The sequence below is a fragment of the Sorex araneus genome, chromosome 6 (genome assembly GCF_027595985.1).
Source record: "Sorex araneus isolate mSorAra2 chromosome 6, mSorAra2.pri, whole genome shotgun sequence".
Classification (NCBI taxonomy): domain Eukaryota; kingdom Metazoa; phylum Chordata; class Mammalia; order Eulipotyphla; family Soricidae; genus Sorex; species Sorex araneus.
In genome coordinates, this window is record NC_073307.1 from 161,142,957 (window position 1) to 161,158,301 (window position 15,345).

At 61.1% G+C, this 15,345-nt stretch overlaps 3 protein-coding genes across 5 annotated transcripts in view; all 3 read right to left on the minus strand.

Annotated features, from left to right (window-relative positions):
* Positions 1-48: 48 nt before the first annotated feature.
* Positions 49-1,446, minus strand: TMEM223 (transmembrane protein 223). The gene is made up of 2 exons (XM_004621515.2): positions 1,099-1,446; positions 49-481 (listed from the first exon to the last, which is right to left on the minus strand). The coding sequence occupies exons 1-2, from the start codon at positions 1,412-1,414 to the stop codon at positions 189-191; spliced, it is 609 nt and encodes a 202-aa protein (XP_004621572.1). The 5' UTR covers positions 1,415-1,446; the 3' UTR covers positions 49-188.
* A 105-nt stretch (positions 1,447-1,551) lies between these two features.
* NXF1 (nuclear RNA export factor 1) lies at positions 1,552-12,771 on the minus strand. Of its 2 annotated transcripts, none has more exons than XM_055142445.1 (21): positions 12,579-12,771; positions 10,835-11,018; positions 10,494-10,650; positions 9,155-9,238; positions 8,935-9,039; positions 8,753-8,833; positions 8,569-8,638; positions 8,392-8,480; positions 8,195-8,302; positions 7,980-8,089; positions 6,064-6,100; positions 5,637-5,705; positions 5,509-5,564; positions 5,306-5,413; positions 5,161-5,216; positions 4,923-5,038; positions 4,114-4,156; positions 3,549-3,621; positions 2,967-3,149; positions 1,977-2,037; positions 1,552-1,882 (listed from the first exon to the last, which is right to left on the minus strand). In XM_055142445.1, exons 1-21 carry the CDS (start codon positions 12,604-12,606, stop codon positions 1,844-1,846), a joined length of 1,857 nt encoding a protein of 618 aa, XP_054998420.1. In that variant the 5' UTR covers positions 12,607-12,771; the 3' UTR covers positions 1,552-1,843. The 2 variants fall into 2 exon arrangements, with proteins under 2 accessions (XP_054998420.1, XP_004621573.1); XM_004621516.2 differs by having other exon boundaries at positions 5,161-5,219.
* A 1,686-nt stretch (positions 12,772-14,457) lies between these two features.
* The window catches only part of STX5 (syntaxin 5), a 28,377-nt gene continuing 27,489 nt past the window's right edge, over positions 14,458-15,345 (minus strand). Inside the window, exon 11 of one of the 2 annotated variants that reach the window (XM_055142447.1) lies at positions 14,458-15,216. In XM_055142447.1, the coding sequence (XP_054998422.1) occupies positions 15,057-15,216 (160 nt within the window). In that variant the 3' untranslated portion in view covers positions 14,458-15,056. The remainder of the gene's footprint in view (positions 15,217-15,345) is intronic. The other variant, XR_008630720.1, reaches the window with a different exon arrangement.

Genomic DNA, 15,345 nt, shown 5'->3' on the forward strand with positions numbered 1-15,345 from the left:
GAGAATCACTGGGCGTGCCCTCCCCAAAACAAGACAAACCCAGAAAACTTAGTCCTGGCGGCCAGTGCCCCCCTGGGGCACCGCCCCTTTATTTCCTATTAATGGCTCCTGTGCATCCTGGTTGTCAGTCATCGTGAAGGTTCAGTTTCAGTCCCTTCCCCAAAGGGGCCTGACCCAAGGTGGCTCCTTCACAGGCTCCGGTAAGCCCCCACAGTGTTGTCAAAGAGCTTGGCATTGGGGAAATGTCCAGCTTTGTCCAAGAGGAAGTAGAAGCGTCGGCCTTTGACCTTCAGAGGCAGCATGGCCGGGACTTCACCGCGGTGCGCCATGCAGGACACCTGGTTCACAGGAACTGTGAAGTGGGCCCCCAGCCCAAAGGGGGCGTGAGTGGTGAGAGCCACCTCCTTCCCTCCAGCCAGCAGCAGCACGGAGCGCACGGAGCGCAGGGAGAAGAGAAGACCCGCGCCGATCACCAGGGTCCCTACGGGAAGCACAGACAAAGGGAGCCTTCCAGAACTTTCTTCAGGGCAGTAACGGGGATTTTCTTTTTTTTAGGCTTGCGGGCCACATGTGGCTGTACTCAGGGCTTATTCCTGGCCCTGTGCGCGGGCATTATGCCTGCTGGGGCTCGGGTAATATCCCATGCAGTGCCCAGGCTCGAACCCGGGTAGGCTGCGTGCAAGGCAAACCCACCCATGCTAGCTTTCTTAGTTTTTTTTTTTTTGCTTTTTAGGGTCACACCCAGCATTGCTCAGGGGTTACTCCTGGCTCTGCACTCAGGAATTACTCCTGGCAGTGCTCAGGGGACCATATGGGGGATGCTGGGAATGGAACCCGGGTCGGCCGCGTGCAAGGCAAACGCCCTCCCCGCTGTGCTATCGCTCCAGGCCCCATGCTTGCGTTCTGAGCCACGCTGTCGTGCCACTCTTCCCAACCAGACGGCCGCCCCCGTCCCACTAGGACACCGGCAGCACCTCACTACCTCTCTCTAGGCGAGGGCTCCCCTTGGGGGGTCAAGGGGGGGGTGCTGGCCTGCCAATCCCCCGGGACAGCCCGGCGCGCCCTGCTCTCCGCGCAAAGCGACAGCCCGCGCCTTACCTATGGCGCCGCAGCCGGCCGCCAGGCCGTAGCGCCAGAGCGCGGAACGCAGGTCCTGGCGGCCGCGGCTCGCAGACTCCGCGTCCCGGGTCCGAGCCGGGCCGGTGGGGCCGGCCAAGGCCGCCCAAGCCAGAGAGGCCCAGAAGACGCCCTGGCCCGCGCAGAACATCCCCAGGACGACGAAGAAGCGGCTCCGCTCGTGCTCGAAGAGCAGCACGTCCCGCGGCGGGCTCCAGTCGTGCACGGCCCGGCGCCCGGGCAGAGCGCGCAGCGCAGCGAGCAGCCGCACCGGCCACCGCCGCGCGGGAGCCGCCATGGTCGGCCAGGAGCGGCTTCCGGGGCGGGACTTCCTGCCGGGGCCCCGCCCCCTCCTGCCCGCCCTCCGCGACCACTGGGGGCTGCGGCCCGGGGATCAGGGAAGAGCCAGAGCAGAAACAACCGGGTACACAGGGGCACAAAATACAATATCACTCTTTATTTTAAAAAGTAGGGAGGGTTCAAAGCACCTAAGTCCTTCGAGCACTTTAGTGTCGGTTCTACAAAGTAAGCTCTAGGGTCCTGGCACCAATGAGGGTCAATCTTCTGGAACTCTCCCAGAAGCCAGCGAGGAGAGGAGCGGAATCCAGCGGCCCCCCTCCTCGGTCACAGTCACAAGGCGGCCTCCGGCCAGGGAAGACAATGATGACACAGAAACTGGGCTATCCAAGGGCTATTTATTTACAGGGGCTTCTGGGATGACTCTGGATCACTTCATGAAAGCCACTTCAGGAATCTTGTCCTTGGCCTTGGGAGAAAAAAAAAATACACAAAAATACCTGCAGGTCAGGCAGCCTGGCCCTCGGCAAGTGGGAGCCTCCCACCGGGCCCCTAAACCTTACCTTGAGAAGAGTGAAGGCCTGGGCAGACCTGGTATAGTCCCAGTTGTTGTCCTGCAGACATCTGAGTGGCAAGAGCGCATGCGTTAGAACCTGCAGAGGCCTGGACATGCTCCATGCACAAAGCATGCGGGCCAACACCGCACACTTTCTTGCCCATGCAAATGAAAAGTCAGGGCAAAAGGAAAGACATTTGTGCAAACTATAGAACACTATACAGAAAGAAAGGAGTTTCTTTTTGTGTTGGCATCACACCTGAAAGTGCTCAGGGTTTCCTAATTGCTCTGAGCTCAGGGATCACTCCAACCTGTGCTTGGGGAATTATATGGGGTACAGGAATCAGACCAAAGTAGGTCACATGGAAGACAAGCACCCTAACCAGTATATTCTCTCAAGTCCCAAACGAACTTTTAGGCTTTAAAATCTGTTTTACTGGGCTGAAAGATAGTACAGGTATAGCAGGGCACTTGCTTTGCATGCAGCTGACTCTGGTTTGATCCCTGGCATACCATATGGTCCCCTGAGGAATAATTCCTGAGTGCATAGCTGGAAGTAACCCCTTAGCATCGCCAGGTGTGGCTCAAAACCAACAAAACAGACCTGTTAGACTGGGGCTGGGATAGAGTTCAGTAAACCATTTGCCCTGGGTTTCATTTCTGACACCACAAAAAGTTACATTATATTATTCTTACTCTTTTTTTTTTTTTTTGCTTTTTTTTTTGGGGGGGTCACACCCGGCGATGCACAGGAGTTACTCCTGGCTCTGCACTCAGTAATTATTCCTGGCGGTGCTCAGGGAACCATATGGGATGCTGGGAATCGAACCTAGTTCGGCTTCGTGCAAGGCAAATGCCCTCCCTGCTGTGCTATTGCTCCAGCCCCATAGACTCACTTTTTTATAAACCATTTGAAAAACAAAAAAAAAGCAGCGAAAATTCAGCTTTTGCAATGTCAGGAGCACTCCTCTTCACCCCAGTTTCCCCCAGCACTCACTTCTGGGACCACTCGAGGTTCATGCCAGACTGCGTGGAGAAGGCCTGCAGCATTTCCTGCTGCTCCGGGGAGAGGGTGGGCACTGGGCTGGAGGAAGGCGTGGGTGCAGGCATGGCGAAGGCTCTTTGGCTCTCATCAGGGCTGGCGTTCCGCACAAACAGCTCGTCATTCACTATGCACAGCCTTGGGGACAAATGGTAACTGTCAGCCCCCGGCCAAGTGACCAGCTCAACCTCCCAACATCATTCCTGCACTGAACACTGACCACTCGGATTCCTGCCAGGCCAACAAGCTCCTCCTCCTCTTTGCTATCACCTTCCATCATGGAGCCCCTGTCCCCTGGACTCCAGTGTGAGACAACCTAGCAAAACTGCAAGAAGGACACTTTCTCCCTCAACCCCCGAGTGCGTTTTCACAACACTCAGGAAGTGGATATTGTAACGCCAACTTGCAGAGGGTTCCGGGGCCTCCTGGGCCTCTCCCCACTGGCCTGTCTGAGAGCCTGACGCCCTTGCCCCACTCCACCGTCCCTACAGGGCGGGCCAGGCCTGGGGCCCCAGGTGTTTGGAGAAAAAAACTTGCCCTGAATTGCTGGCAGGAACAGCGATGAACGTCCGCGTGAAGGCTCGCAAGGAATCCCGGGACTTCCCATCCACTGCAACAATAATGGCAATGAGAGTGACTGTTTACTCTCACTGCCTCTGTGCTTCCAAGCCACTTCAAGGCACAGTGGTCTTCCTGGAGACTAAGAATGCTCGTGGGCCGGCCGGGGATGGCAGCAGGGTGATAACAGGAGGGTGGGGCACTCCCCTCAGAGCCAGGGAGGATCAGCACCAGCAGGACCCCACAGGGGGTTACCTGGGTGCCACATTCCTCAGCAAGCCCGACTCACTGCCTCCCCTCAGCGACATTCTGAAATGCCTCTCGCTAACTTCCACTGTCACACAAAGCACCTGGGGCTCCACAGCTGAGGAAAACTTGGCCCCCAGCCCCAGAGAAGCAAGGACGAGATAAAAGCGCACACTCCCAGTCTGTGTCCTGCTCCCCAGGCCTCCCCCAAACAGGAAAGACTGGTTGAGATGGGTGAAGGGAGGCGGCCAGGGAAGGGTGGCGGCTGGGGCCCGGGGAGCACCCTGGAGGTTCTTACCTTCCTTGAAGACGCCATTGACAGAGAAACACAGCAGCGTGCTCTGTAAGAAAAGCAGCAGCCTTGGGCCCGGAGTGACAGTATGGGGGGAGGGGTTTGCCTTGCCCATGGACAACCCAGGTTCGACCCGGCACAACCCATAAGACCCCTGATCCCACCAGGACCGATCTCTGAGTGCAGTCAGGAATAAGCCCTGAGCACTGGCCGTGTGGCCACCGCACAGTAACAGAACAACTCACATGGCCGGAGCACTAGTACAGTGGGCAGGGTGATGACCTTGCACTTACAGGGGCAGATCCAATTCAATCCCCAGCACCCCATTATGGTCCCCAAGTACCACCAAGAGTGATTCCTGAGTTCAGAGCCGGGAGTAATCCCTGAGCATTGCAGGGTGTGGTTCAAAAAGCAAACTAGGAACTGGAGGATAGTACAGCAGGGAGGGCGTTTGCCTTGCATGCGGAAAACCCGGGTTTGATCCCCAGCATCCCATATGGTTCCCCGAGCACTACCAGGAGTCATTCCTGAGTGCATGAGCCAGGAGCAACCCCTGTGCATTGCAGGGTGTGACCCAAAAAAGAAAAACAAAAAGAAAAACAAACAAAGCAAATGAAACAAACAGTAACACCCCCTGCCTCCAAAACAAAGTCCCACCAAACAAAAAACAAAAAGAAAGACAGAAAATGAAAGAGGAGGGAGGGAAGAAGGAAGGAGGGAGGGGCAGACAGACAGTCCTTACTACGGGCTCCCGCCCAGAACCTGGGCCTGGGCCCCACCCCAAGCTTTGGGCCAGGGGACGAACAAGTGCTTACAGTCTGGGCACTTATGTCGACCACGAAGGAGTTAATATCATGCTGAGTCTTGGGCAGCTCGTTGAGGAAGGCAACGACATTGAGACGCGTGTGCTTCAGCAGGCGGAACCGCAGGGCTGCAGGCAAGAGAGTCGCGGTCAGGGCCCGCCAGTCGCGCCTGCCCCGTGGACCCTCTGCAGCCCCTTCCCGCACCCCCAGCTTCCCCCGCCCCCCCCGCCGGCTCACGGCAGACACTTACTGGGGTCTTTCAGCTTCTTCACATTCCTGCTGTCCTTGAAGTACTCAGCCAGGTTGCTTCTGGGGGAACCGGAGGGGAGGGAAGCCAGGTTGGAACAGCGCGGTGGCGAGGCTGGGGCCGCTGGGGGCGGCGACGCGCCACTCACCGTGCGGGGTTCTGGGGGGTGAAGGGGATACTCAGGGAGCAGCATGCCCCGTCGTGGTAGGCGTCCAGGAGTCCCTGCCGGTCTCCAGAGTCATAGATTGCATAGTACCTGTCGGGAGAGCAACCAGCCACGGCTGAGCACCCCCGTCTGGACCCTGAAGGGCTCCCCTGGCGCTCCCCGCCCAGGGCACCCGGAGCACTTACTGCTGTAGGAAGTGCAGGACCAGATTCTTCAGGGCCTCGGTGCCAAAGTAGCTTCCCTGGAATCACAGGGGTGTCAGGCCTGTCCCCGGGGCTGCCCTCCCCCCCAGGCCGAGCCGGGCGCAGCTCACCTTGCAGGGCGGCAGCGCTGTGGGCGCCTCCACGTCAAAGGCAATAGGCGGGGGTAACTCGTGGCCATCCTGGTTGGGGGGAGGGGAGCAAGCTGAGCCTGGGCAAAAGGCAGGGCTGACAGGGGAGGGGCCCCGGGCCCCCAAGAGAGGCTGCTTTGCCTCGAGACCTCTCCTGGGAGGATTCGAGGTGCTCTGCTCAGGTTCCCAGAGGGATCCCTGTCCCCAAATGGTCACACGCACAGGCTGGGCCAGCACGAGAGGTGGGGGGGAGTCCACAATGGACCCGGGGCCAGGAGGGCGCCCAGCGGCATTCCTGAGCACTAAGCTGGGAGGAACTCCGAACTCCTGAGCACTGTGGGGGGGAGGGGGAATGGTTGGCCCTACACCCGGAGAGAAGAGCAGACGGACGCAACCGTCAAGGACTTACCAGGCGCAGTAATTTGGGGAATCGTTCTCGAACGGCGCTGTCAAGAACGGGACAGAAGTGAGTGATGTTTCAGGGCCGCGGTGCCTCCTCTGTGGTTCTAAGAGCTGCGATCCGGCACCCCCGGGGCACCCCCGCCCGCCTGCTCGTCCCCTCTCTCTCTCTCTCTGTCGCTGAGCTCGGGGACTGAGAGCCCACTCCCCACCGCACCCCGGGAACCCCAGCCGGCCAGCGGCACTGCGCTGCCGTGAAGGCGGGCTCTGCCCTCGGCCTGTCCCCGAGCACTCCCAGCCGGGCGTTAAGCCCAGGCCCTCCTTCCCCGCCTGCCCCCCTTACCTGCCACCTACTCACCTGTGCAGCCCCGGGAAGGGGGGGGTGGGGTGGGAGCCCAGGGGCTCCGCGGCCTCAACAGGGATCCATCAGTTCTGCCAGGTCTGGCCGAGGCCGAGACCAGCACACACCACGGGGGTGGCACAGGATGTGGGAGGCAGGGAGATGAGCGAGGAAGGCTCGGGGAGAGGGCAGAGGAGGGGGCAGGGCAGGCGACAGGGAGAGGAGAGTGAGCGAGGGCAGGTCGGACGGACCTGGGAGCAGCGGGGCCGGGGGAGAGGCCGGGGGAGAGATGGGGGAGAGACGGGGGAGAGAGAGACGCGAGTGGAGAGGAGGAGAAGCAAGGCGACGGGACAGTGAAGCCACAGCAGAGAGACGAAGGCGACGAGGTACAGCCCTTGGGAGGGCCGAGGGAGGCCAGCCGCCACAGCCCTTTCCTTCCCCTGCCCCTGCGGTGGTCCAGGCGGGAACGAGGCGACGGGAGGGGGAGGGGGGCGGTGCGGCCAGGGCACGGGTGCTGTTGGCCAGATCTCTGTCTGCGACCTGGGTCCCGGTCTACGCTGGGCGTGGGGAGCAAAAGAGCCATGGGGGCAGGAGACCCCCCTCAGGAGGGGTGAGGACTCAGGCCTCTGCAAAGTTGGGGGGGTGAGGGTCTGCGCCCCACCGCTGTTGGCCCCCAGCTTCTCTCCTGATGGCCCCTTGCGACTGTGCCTGTCTTAGGTTGTTCCTCCCCTGAGGAATCTTACCCGTCTCTGGCTAACCAGCCGTCCTCCGGGGCCAAGCAGGGTGACGTGAGGTGGACAGTGCGGGAGGGCGGCGCCCCCCCGCCCGACAGGCCCGGGCTCGCTGGCTCCTCGGCAGCCTGGCCCCCATGGCCTCCACGCCCAGTACGTGCCTCGGGAACCCCTCGCCGGCTGGCGGGGGCCCGGCTCTGCTTGCGTCTCGGGGACCCAGGTTTCTTCTTCAGGGAGGGCCAAGCCCACAGCACTGGTCGAGAGACAAGACGGCCTGGCACCGGCCTCGGTGCGGCGGGCAGTCCCGGGCCAGTCGGGCCAACAGGACGCTGATGAGATGGCCCCGTTTTCGGGCAACTGGCCAGTAGGGTTCCCGCAGGGGACGAAGGCCCGGGGAGAGGCCCAGCCGCGGCCAGGCCAGCAGGGCGGGCGCTCTCGACCCAGGGATGCCGGCTCAGGGCACACGCGAGGCACCACGCCCGAGGCGGGGCCCACGAAGACGCCTCCTAGTCAGGAGACAGGGGTGGGGACGAGGGGAGACGCCCCTCCTGGACCAACAGACGAGGGAGAGTCCGGAGCAGGCTGTGTGAGGCATGAAGGAGAGCGAGCAGGCAGGGCAGCGGACAGCTGAGAGGCGAGGAGGGAGGGAGGGAGGGAGGGGAGAGGAGGGGGGAGCCGGGGCGGGGCTGGGAGATGCCACCAGGAGAGAGGAGGGAGGAGCACGCGGTCCTCCCCAAGGGCACGTGGTTCCAGCTCAGGGCTAGTCTCCTGCAGACGGGCACTGGTCCGGGTGCATTAGCTCAGCCTCCCGGGGGGTGAAGGTCCCCGGGAGGGGGGACGCAGCCTACAACTGACCTAATGTAGGTGGACTGGTCTCGGAAGGAGTCGCACAGCGGGTTCCCGTCCAGCCAGAGCTCTTCCAGCTTGAGCCCTTTGATCTTGTCTAGCTCCCGCTCGGACTTCAACTGCACAGATACAGACGGGGGGGGGGGCCGGTGAGGGGCACCCGTCCCCTCCCGTCGCCCGTCCCCTGCCCCACCTGCCCGCCGCGGGGAGCTCTGCCTCGTCACCTCGTTTCCGGAGAGGTTCAGGATCTTCAGGTTGGGGGCCTTCTGCACGATGCTGGCCATTTCGTCCAGCCTGTAGAGCCTATTGTTGCTCAGGTTCAAGGATAAGAGCTGCGCGGGAAGGGGCGTCTCAGGGACTCCGCCGGGGCCGCCCTGTCCTGTCCTGTCCCGCCCCACCCCGGCACCCGTCACACACTCACCTCGGGGATATTCTCTTCGATGATTCGCAGGGTCGCCGCCATACAACTTTTCCGGTTCAGGACAACGTCTATGTTCTGGGCCACCAAGTCTTCAGCGCGGGGGAGAGAGGAGCGGCTCAGAGGACCGGCCCCGGCGGGCCCAGCACCTCCTCATCCCCCAGCCTCCCCCCACCATACCTGCGTCTGTACGGAGGCCTTTGAGGTCCAGCGCTTGTTGGGAGCCATCGTATCTTTTGCTCATGATAAGCTGCCAAGGGAAAGATATAGGTTCTGGGGGGTGACGGGGGCTATGTGGGGGGTGGCAGGCGGGAGAACTGGCTGGACGGGGGGTGGACACACACCTTGTGTGTCTCGGCCTCACCTTTAGCTGCTCCACCTGCTCAGGCTTCAGCTCATTCTGGACCGTCTGGGGCGGAAACGAGGGGTTGATGATGATGGATATCTGCGCGGAGGGCGAGACCCGGGGCGGGGTGAGCTCAGGGAAGCCTCGGCCCAGGCCCCCCTGAGCCCAGCTCCCTCGAGCCCTGGCAGGCCTGCACACACCCTACGGTTCTCCCGGTCCGAGATCTTATAGTTGATGGCCTTCAGCGCAGAGGCGGTACTGGCATCCTCAACAAAGAACTGGGCCCGTGTGTTTTCATAGTGAAACTGCGAGGAGAAACCAGCATGGGGGTTAGGCCGGGGTCCCGAGTCCCTGCAGCCGCCCAGCGGGCGCACTGATCGCCCCGTCCCCAGACCCAGCTTTCCCCTCCCGCCGCCTGACCTCAATGGGGGTGAAAGGGACGCTGCATTTGCTCTGAATCACGCTCAGGAGCCATGACTTATCGTACTTCCTGCCGTAAGGAATCTGGGTAAGAAGAAACGGGAAATGTCATATAACCAGGTTGAACAGCAGGACCGACCCCATGCTTCCTGCAGACCTCTGGCAAATCCTAAGGGAATCTTCCAGAGTGTGGAGATGGCTCAAAGGGCTGGAGCACAGGCTTTTGCAAGCAGGAACCATGGAGGTGGAACCTACGGTCTCTAAAGCGACCTTCCCCCAGCCCGGCCACCGCACTTCTTGTAGCCTGAGCACCGCTGGGTGTGTGTGACACACACACACACACACACACACACACACACACACACACACACACACACACACACACACACACACACACACACACGGGCTGGGGATGTGGCTCAGCAGCAGAGCGCACGTCTGAGGCCCTAGGTTCATGCCTGGCACTGCACAGACCACTGAGGTTTGCTATTGCAGCTAAACACTGAATCCTTCATCCAATTCTATTTCTTAATCCTCAAAAAAAAAAAAAAAAGCAACCAAATTAATGAACCCTAAAAGTTCTGAGATGTTTATTTAAATGGAAAAATCGTGAGTTCTCACACCTCACCTCCACATCCTGGCAGCTTTTTTTTTTTTTGGGGGGGGGTCACACCCAGCAATGCACAGGGGTTACTCCTGGCTCTGCACTCAGGAATTACTCCTGGCGGTGTTCGGGGGACCATATGGGATGCTAGGAATCGAACCCGGGTCAGCGGCATGCAAGGCAAACGCCCTACCCGCTGTGCTATCGCTCCAGTCCCCCTAGCAGCTTTCATCTACTCCTGTTTGTTTTGGGCCACACCTGACAATGCTCAAGGGTTATTCCTGGCTGTGTGCTCAGGGATCACCCTCGGCGGTGCTCGGGGGAACCAATGAGTTGCCGGAGATCAAACACGATCAGCCACGTGCAAAGCAAATGTTCTACCCATTGTACTATCTTTCCAGCGTGTCTTTTTCTTTGTTGGGAGGCTGGGCCACACCTAGCGGTGCTCAGGGCCTACTACTTCCAGCTCTGTGCTAGGGAGCCGCTCCTGGAGGTGCCTGTGGTCCAGGAGATGGGCACTAGGGCAGGCTGCATTGAGGGCAACAAGCACCTTCATGCAGCACTGTCGCTCTGGTCCTCTTGCTGAGGAGGCGTCCAGAAGGTTCTGGTTCTCCAGAGAAAAGGCAGATACCCGAGTGGCCGCACATAGCCGCAGAGACCAAGGGAGCAGAAGCAAAGCCAAACCCTTCGTCCTGAGCCCTCCAGCCACCCTCCCCCGGCGCTCCATCACTCAACTGTAATCTTGAACCAGTTCCTTGACACCCCTTCCTGGCTGGTGCCAGCGGCGCCTCTGTCGGGAGGCGCTCTGTCCCTCCGCACGGTGACGTGAATACGGTCCCGATCGTGCCAGGCGTCGCCTCCCCGACGGTTGGGTCGCGGTGTGTAGGGGTTGCTGCGACGAAGCACAGGATAAGAATGTCCATGGGCGCTCTCGAAGGCCACCCAATGCCCACGGCTGTCCGGACCGCAGCTGGTCCTGGCACTTTCTCACGCATCCAGGCCAGGGCAAGAAATGCCGAGGACAGGAAAAGGGCCATGGCAAGACAAGGGGCCGGTGACCGAATCCAGTCACTTACTATCGCACTCGGGGACCGTCCTGGGCATCACTCATTGCCACATCTCTGTCCTCGTCCTCAAGGCGGGGTGTCCGAACGCCAGCACCTCCTCTTCCGGACCGACGGTTCCCATCCCCATACTTCCATCGGAAAGGACCTCGGCCCTTCTTCCTCCTCTGATGGAAGGTGACGCGGTCATCATGCTCTGGACATGGAAAAGAACAGCAGTTGGAGGAGATGCCCCTGTCCCAGCTGTCCACGTATGGTGTCCTTCATGCGTCCATCCAGCCCGAGCTGTGTGGCGGTGGCCTGATGGCCCCTGCCTATCCGGAGAGGGAAGGGGAGCATCTGGGGGAAAAGGAAGAAAGAATGGGGCAGGATTGTTGTTTCTTTTCCCCCCTGTTCATTTTGGAGTCACACCTGAATGTGCCCAGGTGTCACTCTGGCAGGGCTTAGGGGACCACATGGGGTGCCAGGCTGAACCTGGGTTGGCAGCAGGCAAAGCAAGTGTCCTGCCCACTGTACTATCTCTCCAGCCCCCTGTAGGGTTTTGGAAAGTGGACAGAATTCAATACCCCCTCAGCAACACAGCACAGCGGGTAGGGCACTTGCCTTATATATTCAATCCCCAGCTTCCAATTTGGTCCCCTGAGCCCTGCCGGGAGTCACCGTGAGGAGTGGCCCAAAATCCAAACATTAAAAACAAACAAAAAAATTGAAGTTGGATACCGAAACGGGCACTCCGGAGGGAAGCAAGTGTGTAAGTGACCCCAAAGAGTGGCTGAACACAGTTCAGCAAGCCAGAGAAGTCGTGAATGCCAAGCCCTGAATGCAAAGCTGGGAGCCGGGGTCAGATCAGTTTCCGCCAAACGCTTCTGCCCACACGGTAACCCAGGGGTCAGTTAAAGTCTGGCCACTCGAAAGGCTGCGTGGGAAGTCTCGGTCTCAGACTCGGCAGAGGTTTGGGGAGAGGGGCGCTTCGCCCCCGGGGCCCAGAAGGGGCCAGGCCACGCTCTCCGGGAACATCTCTGAATCCTGGCGAGACGCAAGGCGGACCCCCACTCAGAGCCGCCGCGGCTCCCCTGCGACAAAGGGCTGCCTCGTGCCCGGGCCCCTGCAGCCGGCGCACGCAGGGAGAGAAGCCGCGGGATAAACGGATCAGAAGGCGCAGCAGCCCGCGTTCCCGGAGAACGCTGCAGGCCGCGCGGCGAGCGGGCGTGGGCAGGGCCCGGCCAGCACGCACGCTCCGAGGACGCGGGCGCCGTCGCTGCCCGCGCGGAGGGGCTGCGGGGGAAGCCCCCGGCTGGAGCGCGGCCCAGCGCTCAGAACGCCGGCGGTTGCCCTGCCCTCGGCCCCGACGGAGGGCTCGGCCCCCGTCTCGAGGGGACCCGCGGGCCGAGAAACACGCGCCCGAGCCGGGGCTGCAGGGCGGCGCGCGGGGGCCCGGCCGGCGGGACGCTGTGGAAATAGGGCGCCGGCCGCCCCGGGGCCCGGCCCTGACTCACGGCCCCGAGCCCGGCCGCCGCGCTCGGCGTGACAGGCAGCAGGCGGCCCCGAAGTTCAAAGGCGCCTCGTCAAGCCCCGCGCCCCCCGAGTCGCCCCCGCTCGGGCGCCCGCACCCCCAGGGCCACCTCACGCCCGGCCCGCGGACGCCGCGCCCCTCGCGGCTCCTCCCGCCCCCTCGCCCGGGGCCGCGGCCTAGGCCGGCGCCGCCCACCCGGGCCCCCGGATCGCCCGCTCCCCGCACCCCAGGGCCCGCACTGACCGTTGTACGGCTTCCCCTCGTCCGCCATGGCACTGCGAGATGCACGCACCGGACCAAGCGCGGGCCGAGACGAGGCCAAACGCCCGAAAGCTCAGGCGCCCCGGGCCGAAGCGCTCCTACGCCCGGCGCCACCGCATTTATCCGGCGAAGCACGTCGCGGGCCGCTGACGTCTCCAGGTGGTGGGGGAAGCCGGCGGGAGGAGCGCGGCGCTCTGCGCGTGCGCGGGCGCGCGGGGAGGCGGGGGCGCGCCGTCGCCCGCCCCGCCCCTCAGCCGCCCCGCCCAGGCCTCAGCTCGCCCCGCCCCTCCCACGCCTCCGGGGTCAGCGCCGAACCGGTTGCTGCGCCGGAGGGGAACGCGGAAGGGCGGGAGAGATCGCCGAGACCCCTGGAGGTATCCAGGGTGTTTACAGTTCTCGGCCAGGCCCCTTACCAGAGAGAGGAACCCTTCAGACTCGCTTTCCTCGCCTCTGGAAACCGATTAGCAGGAAACAAAGTAGAACGTACACGCCACAAGATCGGCGACATTTATCTAGCTTTTGAATGCAGCCTCTGGGTCGGTACCCCAGGTTGCCCGACGACAAATATTTGTTAAATGAATTTGCAGTCTACGCGGGGGCGGGGGGCGGCACACTCCACCCACAGATCCAAATCAAACGGGATTGCATTGGTCAGGCTTTGCAAGTAATTGTCTTTCCGAAACTGCTCCTTTCTCCCCGGGAATGTGCTGTGCTAGGTCAACATTCTCAGCTGGGTGGTGGAAGCTGCCAAGGGGAGAAGGGTTGAGAAATATTAAGACGGGGCCTCAAAACTGGGCTCCAGGGCTGGAGCAATAGCACAGCGGGTAGGGCATTTGCCTTGCACGAGGCTGACCTGGTTCAATTCCCAGCATCCCATATGGTCCCCCGAGCACCGCCAGGAGTAATTCCTGAGTGCAAAAGCATGAGCTAGGAGTAACCTCTGTGCACTGCCAGATGTAACCCAAAAAGGAAAAGAGAAGCCGGGCTTGGGGCTGGAGCAATAGCACAGGGGGTAGGGATTCTGTCTTGTGCTGACCAGGGTTCAATTCCCAGCATCCCATATGGTCCCCTGAGCACTGCTAGGAGTAATTCCTGAGTGCAGAGCCAGGAATAACCCCTGTGCATTTGTGTATTGCCAGTGTGACCCAAAAAAGCAAAAAAATACCAAAAACCATGCTCCCAGTACAGTGGGTACTGCTTTTGCCTTGCATGTGGCCCACCTGTTCTTGATCCCCAGCATCCCATATGGTCCCCCAAGTACGGCCAGGGGTAATTCCTGAGTGCAGAGCCAGGCTTAACCCCTGAGCATGCCCTGCCCCAAGAAACAAACAAAAATAAATGGGCTCTCCAAAGTACTAGGACCAACCGCTTAGCAACAGGCGACTGCTGTCTGTACTTGAGCTTCCACAGGGTGTGTGAGACCATGGGGCTCCAGTGGCCAGTGGATGTGGTTGGTGGTCAAGAGACCTGGGTCAGTGACCCAGCCCCTTGGAGGAACGATATTCCTGGCCACTGTGTCCATTCCCAGGACTGGCATGGACTTGGTAAGTTCTGGAGGGGAGGAAGCATCTCGACTTGAACTGGGAAGAGATTCTTCACTCCTGCCTCTCCAGTACAAGGCAAAATTGGAACCAAATTATTGCTAGAGACTGTCCTGGAAGCTGCCCCCAGTCAGGGACTCTCAGGAGCCCTGCTCCCTGCTGGGAGGGAGGTGTCCCGGCTATGGTGGTCTTGCTCTATGCAGCTGTATGCAGCAGGGCCCACCCTTTCAGTTCCGTTTCCTCTGGCTGGCTGGCCCTCCAACAGCCCCGACAGAGTCCCTGCCTGCGCCCACCCCGCCCCCAATAGACCACATGGCCAGTCAGGTTGACAGTCTTGCTGTAATTGGGAGAAAACCAGGCTGTGGTACAGCACATTTGGCAGGTCGAGAGTCACGGGCAGCCGGAAGTCTGGGTTTTCCAGGCAGCTGAGGGGCTCAGGGCCCGGCCTCACATGGTAAAGAGGAAGAGGTCAAACTCGAACCCAGATGGGAGAGTGGTCCCTGGGCGGTTGCACTTCCTCTCCTCAGCGCTCAGGAAGATGGGGAAGGCCATCATCTCCCCAGGCTGCCGGAGTCTCCTTTGGAAAAGGCTGGGGACGGCTTTATAAAAAAATCTCCCGGTGGAGACAACCTCCCCCTCACCACCAGCCCCCTAGTTGGCCTCGGCTCCCTTGCAGCCAGCTCTCCGCAGAGTCCAGATTCAGAACCGTCTGTGCTTCGCCGGCTGCAGCATGGTGAGGGCCGGCAGGGTGGCCAGAGGCCGGGGTGGGGGATCAAGGGCCGTGGCCATTCTCAGCAGTTCCAGGAAACGGGGGGGCCTTTCTCCCGGACGCCCTATACAGGCTCAGAGGCAGGACTGGCCGCCAGGCCTCCCAGGAGGCTTCCGGAACCCCCACGGAGTGCCTCAGAGCGGCCAGGGCTCAGGCAAGGAAGACCACAAAGATGATGAAGAAGACAATGAGGATGAGGAAGATTTTGATCATGAGCCACCGGTTGGAGGTGACTGACTGGAAGTACTTGAGGATCTCGGAATGGGCGGCGTCAACATCCAGCTGGGCTCCCAGCACGTTCTCGTCGATCCTGGGGACAGGGCCGGGAGAAAAACAAAGCACTGGGTTAAGAAGGATCCACCGAGGGCATTCGGGGACCAGAAAGAGGGTCCCAGTATGTGGCAGTGGAAATCTCTGTGACCCCTCTGGTGGATGAGTG